The 10,622-nt window shown below is 37.9% G+C and overlaps 1 protein-coding gene across 1 annotated transcript; it reads right to left on the bottom strand.

The window, feature by feature from the left end:
• Positions 1-277: 277 nt before the first annotated feature.
• Positions 278-7,814, bottom strand: crhbp (corticotropin releasing hormone binding protein). Its single transcript, XM_022208210.2, has 7 exons — positions 7,666-7,814; positions 7,480-7,573; positions 5,924-6,081; positions 4,584-4,794; positions 3,881-4,026; positions 1,068-1,185; positions 278-988 (listed from the first exon to the last, which is right to left on the bottom strand). The coding sequence occupies exons 1-7, from the start codon at positions 7,753-7,755 to the stop codon at positions 834-836; spliced, it is 972 nt and encodes a 323-aa protein (XP_022063902.2). The 5' UTR covers positions 7,756-7,814; the 3' UTR covers positions 278-833.
• Between the last annotated feature and the right edge of the window lie 2,808 nt (positions 7,815-10,622).

Below are 10,622 nucleotides of genomic sequence, written 5' to 3'. Positions count from 1 at the left end.
AAAATAGACAAAAATCATGATAATATTCACAAATAGCAGATGTATAGTATAGTGTACACGTATTTTGCTGAAAAACAAAGTCAGTACAGTTAAAGGAGCATAAAGATTGTAAAGGATGTTGACTGATACCTGGAGACACAAAATGTAATTCTGCATTTGTAGCTGTAAAATGCATTTTAATAAATATTAAATTTATATATATATATATACATATGAGTAATGATCTTGTTCTTATTGTTTTTGACATACATTAAATAAGAGGGAAACCACAGCTGTGTGCTTTGTCATGCAGTATAATTTTATTACAAAAAAGTTTTTTTTTATCAAATTTAACTGCATAATGGCAATGAGTACTTGCATTTATCATCTGTATCCCTTTAGCTTCACCCAGCAGGGAGCGACTCAGCACGTCATGTATCACTCACACAAACGGACACTAACATTCATTTTAGCACCATTCCTTTTCAAGAATGTTGATCACAAACCCATGAAGAACATGTTAGCAATATAAGTCTCATCTTAATAAATACATCTATTGTACACAAAGGCATAAATTAAAACAACTGCATTTCCACCAAACACAAAAGGACACTTAATTAAGATTTATTTAGCAACAACTACAATGAAAAGATGGCAACAAAAAAAGAAATACCAGTAAATGTTGGAGCATTTAATATTCTTATGACAGTATATATTGTATGTTTCATACACTTTTAATATCTTTGGATTGAATCAGAAGGACCGATTAGGCGGTTCTGTTGCTTTCAATAAAATATTTTTTCAAAATGTTTGCAGTCAAATGATACATTTGTCATGTTATGACCCTGTTAGGATCAGTTGCTGAAACAGAAATCTTCCACGTTGTTGAGTTTGATCGTCTGTAACTCCTGACTGTCGAGTAGCCTGTAGCTGAAAGACACCCGGTTGACAAACTTCCCGCTGGACACCATCCTCACCACCGTGTTGTCACAGCCGATCTTCATGTGGGCTACAGGGGGAAAGAGGAGAAATATTAAGTACAAGGTGTGTTTCCTGTGAAGGGTCAGCAGAGATGAGTGTGTACTCACTGGGTCCAGTGAAGGAGACGCAGAGGTCTGTGATGGGAAGCAGCTTCGATGTATCGATGCCATTTCCTCCCAGCAGCTGCACAAAATCCCCAGTTTCTGCACATCCAGGCATAGACCTCTGCAGGAATCAGCATAATATGAAACAAATACCAGATTACCAGATTACGTTCAGTTTATCACACTGATTGATGCAGTTTGCCTGATAAAATACTTTTTGTCCAGAGGGTTAAAATAATGCATTTTTACACTTACAAGAAACCTCTTGTACAGTGTAACAAAAATATTTTAAAAAACCTGTGAAAAGATTTTAATGCTCAAAAATGCTGAAAATACCAGCAAATACAGTAAAACGGTGTAATTTTATGGTTGCACGTTGTAAAAGAACAAATTACCATTTGTGAAAATACAGATTTTTGATGTGAAAGTTAGTTCAGTTTTTTTGTTTGTCTATTTTTTCCCCTACAGTACACACTTTTTCCATGATTTTATGAGATGTTATCTGCAATTTACAAAAACAATATCTGTAAAATGGTGATATTGTTTGCAGATTTAAATACAGTAGAACAAATCGTGTAATTTTAGGGTTAAATGTAGATTTTATTTTTAGACTTTTTTTTTATTTTATTTTTGATGTGGCCGTAATTTACTGCTTTGGCCTGTTTTTATTTGTTTATTTGTTCTTGCTAGTTTGTTTTCTACAATTAACATGTACAATAATATACTTTTTCTGTTTTATTTACCAGATATTAACCGTAGTTAACCGCAGGAAAAACATGAAAATAACAGAAAATCTTTTTGTAACATTACAGTTAACAACTGTATTTAAAAACATTTTTACATTACAAACATTTCTACATGTGCAGAAAAAGCACAGGTGAAATACATTTCACACCTTCCTTTAAATAGCCCAACAGTCTTTACCTACTCTGTTGTTGTTGTTGTTGTTGTTTATTTATTTCACAATTTTATTTACATTCATATTATATGTTGTTTTTTAAGATGTGAAAAATGAACTCCCAAAAAGCTCGCGCTTACAGACAGAAGCCCTTTGGGAATTATGAAGCATCCTGTGATACTCATTGACAATAATACAGATTTGTCTTTCTTTCATTTTTATGTTTTAGCATGCATAGTGTTCCGTAAAGCCTTTTTGCTGGTTAAACATTGGCATTTGCATGATAATAATTCTTTATTAGAATGAAACGCAAAGTACAGCTGAGGGAGGGCCATTTGCTTTGGAGGCATTTGGTCAACATGAGCAAAGGCGCTGAATAAAAACTGCTGGTGGTGGTGGAGGATAAGTTAGAGAACCACATGTGAGGGCGTTATCCTTTACATATAGTCATCCCCCCCAAAAAAATGTTAAAATAACACATTTCCATCTTTGGGTTATAAAGATGAATGCCTGTACAATATTTTGTTACAACCTAAAGTTTTTGTATACATCATTTTTGAAAACTTCATCGTTCATAATGTTTCTCTGCAATTTTTGCAGTGTATTTTTAATATATTCTTATATTGCCTGTATACTCCTGTCTTTTGAGCTGCTGTGACGGTAAACCGTCCCCACTGTGGGATCAATAAAGCTTATCTTATCTTATCTCATCTCATCTCATCTCATCTCATCTCATCTCATCTCATCTCATCTTATCTTATCTTATCTCATCTTATCTTATCTTATCAATCTGTCCAATAATCATTGAGATATTCCAGTCAAAGCAGTGAACCATCAGACTAAATGTCTTTTCTAGAACCTTGGATGGTCATAAGGCTACAAACATGATTCCTGTTTGATCTAGTATAACTCAGGTGAAACAACTTTCATTAAGAGTAGCTCAGCTCCTTTAAATGTCCAGGCATGCGGCTGTCCTCTAAAGCCCTTTGGGATACTTAACATTGTTGACTTCCTCCATATGTTGAAGTGAAGCATTCTGTCATTCAGACGAAGGTCACTTTTACCATAATGTTCCTCACAGTTTCATTTAGAGGTGCCCAAAACAGTGACAGGCAGAGCCATGGTACAGACATGATACTTTCCATACATGAGTGACATTTAACGTAATCATCGTCAGCTTTATAAGTGTCTGTCTGTGTTATTTTGACTGCATACAATTCAGACTCGTGTCATGTTCAAATTGAAACACTGTGAGTGCTTCAGGTAATCTTCAAAGTGGTTTGATGTCTGGAAAACCTAAACTGTGAGTTCACAGATGCCAAAACACTGTAGACCTGAGAGGAACTACAGAGTCTGGTGATAATTCTTCACTAGCTGGGTTTTTCCTTTTCCAGAATGGGGTGTGACTACACACAACATTAAGTATGATTGAGCTTTGGTACCTTATTTGTCAGAAATCTATTCATTTTCCTGTTATGTCCAACCATTTGACAAACAAAAATGTCTGTTTTGCTTGAGTAAATGAAATCCCATTTTTCAAAAAAGCTGCTTCATGTTCTTTCCTGTCATTCTGATGCTTGTGATTTTCACTTTGCCACCAGATAAAACCTCTTTGGGTTGCCAAGAATTTCTCTGTGCAGGAGAAATCCTGACTTTGAGCCATGCAATGGTGCGACCCACTGTTAATATTAAAAAATTGTATATATTGTACTGCTTTAACCAAAGTAGACCACAGCAAACAGGGTAATTTTGGGAGAGGTAAATAGTTTTCCTGTTTACTGCATGGAGTTTAATGCTTTGAATGAATGAATTGCCTCAATTCAGCTGGAGCAGTGGCAAAACTTTGATAAAAACATGTTGAGGTGGAGAATCAAGAGCATTGAGGTAACACTAAAGTGCGTCTAATGACTTGGTTTACCTTGGGGAAGTTGTTGTAGTGTCCCAGGCTGAACTCCGAGATGTCGATCTCCACTGGATAAATGATGGAGAAGCTGCAGTTTCTGTGCTGCTGTGGGATCACCATTGTGTAACTGCCCTCTGGTGACTGGGAGATGACATTACAGGCTGCAAAGACGCAAGAAGGCATGTTGAAAGCAGGAACATCCAGACATGAATGATTTGCATACAAATGAGAGGTAGAAAATGTGCACTGACTCAATCAAGAAAGCCAGAATAATTTAGAAAGCTACTCTCCGCTTCCTTGGTGAAAAGATGAATTAATTAAATGGGGTTGGTGTGTTAAAAAATGAGGATTTCCTTCCTTTTAATGATTATTCTTATCATTTGATCTGATTTGTGCAGATCAGATAAGAGTTAGTTTCAGAGGTAGGAGCAAATTTTGCATTTTGCCTAATTTGGATGTGGTATCAACACAAATTAGGATGCTTTTAAAGTCTCAGTTTTGTGTTCAGTGCAACTTTAAGATATGTGCTTTGCAATGTGTTTATAGACACAGTGATTTCAAATTGTCCCCTGTTAGTGCGGTTGATGACGAAAGCCCCCTGCCAGCTTGTACTATCACCGCACAATCACACATTAATTGCTGCCCAAATGGGCTGACAGCTGAATTGGTTCTATTTGTGTGCATGCGTGACTGAGTATGACTATGATTATCCACTTACGGAAGGGGTTGATGTGTTTCCTGACTGTCAGGGTGAAGCTGCTGCCGGCGTTGTGGATGCGGAAGAAGACCATGGCCACGTTCTGAGAGGAGCGTACGCTTTTCCTCAGCGATCCGGAGTCGCAGTAATCCACGTAGCGCTCGTACAGAGGCAGCGGGTGATCCTGGGAGCTGGGGAACTTCTGTCCTTTCATCACCCAACCGTCAAACACCTGCAAGAGAGAGATTTCATACTCAGTCATCCAAGAACAAAACTCTCTCAAGTCCAAAACCTGCTGGCGTGTGGAAGGCATGTTGTCTTTTCAAAACAACCACAAACACACCATTTATGTGCATTTATGTATTATTTTTCCTCAAAAACTTTGGGGGAAACAAAAGAAAAGAATCAGACTGTCAATTTCACTATAATTCTTGAGCTAATTTGAGCAGCTCCAACAGGAAAATGAAGCTTAAAATAGTGATATTTCTGCAAAATCGCTTCACTTTACCTGTCTTTAGTAAAAATTTGCCAAAAAATAATCCATTTGACACAACAGTGTTTTGTAAAAGACTAAAAATTCTGCTCTTCATTGCCCAATTTTTTAGCCATTAGTGACTCAGTTGCAACCGGTAGTTACATGATAAAAATTCAGTGGCTTTTCGGCTGAACTGCAGGCTGTGTTTATACAGGGCAAACATCGAAACAAATTAAAAATGCATAGTATGCAGAGCTAGTATTTTGCGTTGCATTGGGAACACCTGTGGGCACCTGGAAAAAATGATCTAATTGTTGATTTCATTTTCCCCTAGTATTTCTTGATAAATAAATAGTTAAAGAAATTCAACTTTCTTTGTTATGTTTTTGTGATTTATGGCATCATAACTGTATCAAACTGCACAGAGGAGTTTTTCAGTTTCCTCTCCTTCTAGCTATGGTTCCATAGAGGTGTAGGACAATATATTGCAGTGAAAATGAATCAACAGTGAGTACAAATGTGACAGGAGCACTAAATGCCCAAACATTGCTTGGAGTTCAGAGGTTCAGTGTTGAAAAATTCCAAATCAACAAGCAGTTTTTTGCTGAGCTGTGTGCAAAACATTCAACTCTTGAGGGTTCGGGATGTGTTTAGCGTGCAGAGTGTCAGATCACCTAATCAAGCTTTACATTACAGGAGGATTTTTGCCTGATCAGGAAGTGTTTCTGAGCTCAGCCGAAGTTAACTGAACCAAGTGTTTGAAAAGGCTGCACTGCAAAAACAAAATAAACACACAGTTCTGTTCCTGTGATGAATAGATAGACACAGAATCCAGTACTAGACCTAAGGAGCTGAGTGAAAAAGCAGTGAAAAGCTGTTCGCTCACAGTGATGAAGTCTCCGCCTCTGCAGTCGATGTCAACGCTGTCATAATCCACACTGATCACTTCGTTGGGCTCCGCCATGAAGAAGGCGGCACAGCTGAGCTGAGGACGGTCTGCTGTGAAGGTGAACTGACCCGCCAATGCAACCATGTCCAGACAGCCTGACAGGCAGCAGAGGGCATTTCTACAGTTACACGTTATGCTGTGTATGTGCACATCGCAAATAAAAGCACTTGGAAGTAAATGCACAAGATCAATTTCAATTTACTTTTATCAGTTCTTAAAATGTAGTATTATTGTACACTGTAAAAAATCAATCTGTAACTTTGTTTTTTTAACAGATTTTTTTTTTTAGATTCTTAAATAGATCAATAATAAATTGATTTTTTTTATGCCTGATGCAAAATAACAGCAACAGAAAACTGATAAATGGTGTAATTTTGTTGATTTTGAAATTGCAATATGCCTTTAAAACCTGGTACACAGCTGTGTCATTCTATTTCTGTTCCAAATGCATGTAATCTGTACTTATCATATAGTTTTTGAAATTATCCAAAGACACAGACAAATGGAGACGTTCAAAATTGTAAGTTTGTCAAACATTGAGCGTGCATGTTGCAATTGGAAATAAAAAAATGAATGATTAAAAGATATATTTTTGAATTCCGTCTGTTGTGGCAGTTTTTGACGCTGATCAGACGATGATCGATGCTCAGACGGCATTTCTACATTTACACATTGTACTGCATGTCTACATCACAAGATCAATTTCAATTTATTTTATCAATATTTTAAAATTTTAATATTATTGTACACTGAAAAAAACAATCTGTAATTTTACTGATTCTTTTTACAGATTTTTTTTTTTAAATATCAAAAATAAACTGCATTTTTATGGCGAAGAGATTAAGAGGTTAATTTGAAGTTTATATATTAAATGTATTTTTAAAATTACATACAACTAGGGACAGATAACATTAAAAAGTAGTGGTATTGCTTCTGAAACTTCACATAGATTTGCTTATTAAATGAGCAAGTATTGTATAATTTCAGACATTTTCACAATTAACATGTTGAATAAGTTTTTTTCATTAGTGTAATATATATATAAGCACTCATAATTAGTCAAAATATGATTTTTTTTTAAATCATCATATTCACTGTAGGCAATTCAGTTGTTTTTACACATGCAAATATTTTTCATCAAACAACAAAAAGCTAAGAAACCACATAGTGTCATGTAGAATTATGGCTTGAAAATCGCTTTATTTGTAGAAATTATTGTACTTTAAAGAGATGGATATTTTAGATTATTTCACAGTATTATTTTAGTTTTTATTTTATTTACTTTTTTGTTTTTTTTAAACAATGTAGTGTAATTAGTTTTATTTCTTCTATTTTCTATATTTTCTCTCCACTAGTCTTTAGAATTACTGAAGTTTTATACTAATAAACTAATATTAAACCCAAACAGAAAGATAACAGTCTAGTAAATGGCTTACAAAACATAAATGAACACAAATTAGTCTTTGTATTATATTCTACTTGACATGACTCACGTAAAGGTCGACGGTACATCAGCTCCTCAGGTGTTTCTCTCTTTAGCTCCGAGTTGAAAAATGAGTATAATTCATCTTTTGAGATTTCGTTGTTCTGCAGGAGAGAAAAGAAGAAGTGCGCAAAGCTCAGCAAGCATGCGTGAATCTGTAAGGAAGCCATCGTGAGTAAAGTTTCAGTTCACTCACCTCAATATATCTGGAGTCTCCTTTGAGGACAGACAGACACAACACCAGGAAGAAGAGCTGCTCTCGGAAAGTGCGCTCCATTACGCGCATCTCTGTCTGCAAGGCGCACCTGAGCGGAGAAAGTGTGAGCTGCTCGGCGGCCGGAGCTGCTTTTTATAGGAGCACAGTCTGAGAGTGACATGGTCGCTGTCACCCACCGTGGACACCCTCCCTCCTACACAATTGCGTGGTTGTGACGAGAGCAAGGATGGGTGAGAAAGAGAGGGAGAAAGAGAGAGAGAGAAGGAGGAGATGACAGCTGATACAGATACAGGAGTTCAAACCACAGAGTCTCAGTGTGTCAGGCAGCTGCTGCAGGAATTCTGTCCAAAAGTGAAGCTGAAGCTGCAGTGGGGCCTCCAGAAATCTTTCAAAGAGGAGGTTAGATGGAGACTAGTTAATATTATATTATGTGTGAGAATAAACCAATACAGGAACAGTTTATTTTATTTTATTGTACTATACTATAACACTATAGAGTAATTGGTCCCATCTGTGTGTGTGTGTGTGTGTGTGGGGGGGGGGGGGGGGTAATTATAGGGGTTGTGGGGACCTAATGTCCCCACAACCATAGGAAAACCAAAAGAGATGTCATTTGTGGGGACCTCATTTGGGTCCCCATGAGGGGAAACAGCGTTTTCTTGGCCAAAACACCGGTTTTGGCGCGAGTTGCTTTCTCGCGTCCCAAGATTTGGATACAGACCACAACAAATAACGATCGCCAAGTAATGTGGAAGTTTTCGTTCACTTCTCATCTCTAGTATGTTGTGGGACACTCATTGAGACTATCCGAGCCGGTCAGTGTGGGAAAAAAAGCACGTTAGGGCGGACTTTGACGTGGGGGAGCAAGTTGCCCCATACTTTTCGCTAGCTGAGCTGCTAAGCTGCCTGCCTGGCTCAATACTGGAGCTATGTCAAAAATTCATTTCTCCATCACTCACATGTATGAAATGACATATGAAAACAGACCCCAGGTTGAAAAAAAACGAAGTTCCCCTTTAAGGTTAGGGTAAGGGTTAGGGGTTAGATATGAATGGGAGTCAATGGTAGGTCCCCACAAGGATAGGAATACACAGTGTGTGTGTGTGTCTGTGAACAGTCTCGAGCTCGAGTGCTATGGTCTGACACACTGATACTTTACAGGTGAGCTAGGAATGGCCTCTCAGGTCCACTAGAGGTCAGAGGTCACTCTTTCAAAAATGCTGTATATCTTGAAAATGGTGGAGGGTAGATTTAGACTATTTGGTGCATCCATGATAAAGCTTTCCATTGGTGATGTAACATTTTACCTTGGGTGATATTTCAAGGTCAAAGTCAAGGTCAAAAATTTGGATGATGCCATTGCATTTTAAATAACTTGTATTGTAGACATGGATAATATATATTTCACCTTGGACAAACAGCCAACCATGATTAGTGAAAGAAAACACCTGTTTTGTGGATGGAGTTGGATGGAATAATGGTTTACTGGGGCTCAGTGCAATCATGGCAGGCAGGGGGTAACTATATCCCTCTACTGGGGGGCCTCTATCCATTCAATATCTACACACTGCTTAATCCTCATTAGGGTCGCAGGGGGCTGGAGTCTATCCCAGCTGACTTAGGGTGAAAGTAGGGGATATGCTGGACAGGTCGCCAGTCCATCACAGAGCTACACATAGAAACAAACAATCACACTCACATTCACACTTACGTACAATTTAGAATTACCAGTAAACCTCAGCATGTTTTTGGACTGTGCAGTGATGCTGGTTATAGTCTGGATCCACGGATTTGTTAAAAATTTCTGTATCATTGCGAGATAGCGACACGGTGTCACTGTAACTATGACAACAAGCGAACACTACATCAACTGCCTGCTGATGATCACATGATTGTGATCCTGCTACAAATCAACCACTGCGGACCTATTGGAACTTATCTGCCAGAAATGATACAAGGAACAATTGTTTAAATTGTGGGGGTGTTTCAGAGTCCCATCATTTCCCGCTGCTACATATTTAGGTCACGTGATTTGGTATCCATACATAACATACACAGGCATAACACATACCCTGTGTTCAGCATAAGATCGTATTGTTTGTGGGTACATCTATATTAAATGGCCACATTCCATAGTGCTGTGATTTCTTTTCACGATCTTCTTTACAAGATTTCACCCATCAGACATCATACGACTGAGCAGCCTTGATGGAGTATTGCACAGTGCTTTTCTTGTTCTATTTCTGTTACAAGTGCATATAATCTGTACTTATCATATAGGTTGTGTAATTATCCAAAGACATAGGCAAAGGGAGACCTACAGCTTAAGAACATCAAGTCTAGAATTTGTTGACACTGGAGCACCAGGCGTCCGTACATACAAGACAGGGGAGAAAAGGCATAGATAGATGGAGGATGGAGGTAAGGGGGATTGCTTGATATGGGTTTAACTGTCTGATAGTAAAATAGCATGATGGAAAGTTTACATTCACACAACAGTGTAAGTCATGTAACAGCCTGCTAGGATTGGTACAGCATTTACTTCACACCCAGAGTACATTCACTGAGCTGCTTTCACGCCTGCCTTGTGTGATGCAGTCATAACAAACCCTGAGGTCCCTCAGCGCTAAAGTCTGGTACGTTTTCAGAAGGTGAGAAAACTCCAGCCACTCCTGAATGAACACCGGACAAACACTACTGAAATATCACAGCTGTAGTATAACTATCATTACCAAGCTGTTGTATCCAGCAGGAAGTAATGCAGTGTACACAAAAGTGAGGACATCCCTCTGCAAAATCATGCAAATGTCAAGAGATTCTAGATAGTGTTATCAATTCAGTAACTGAATTTGTTCTGAGCTGAAGAGCACAAAATTTGCTCTTCTGTGAAATTTTCAATCACTATCCATGAAAACAAGGGCTGGAGGTCTGGGCTC

The sequence above is a fragment of the Acanthochromis polyacanthus genome, chromosome 18 (assembly GCF_021347895.1).
Source record: "Acanthochromis polyacanthus isolate Apoly-LR-REF ecotype Palm Island chromosome 18, KAUST_Apoly_ChrSc, whole genome shotgun sequence".
In the NCBI taxonomy this organism is placed as follows: Eukaryota; Metazoa; Chordata; class Actinopteri; family Pomacentridae; genus Acanthochromis; species Acanthochromis polyacanthus.
This window is presented reverse-complemented; position numbering and strand designations above follow the sequence as displayed.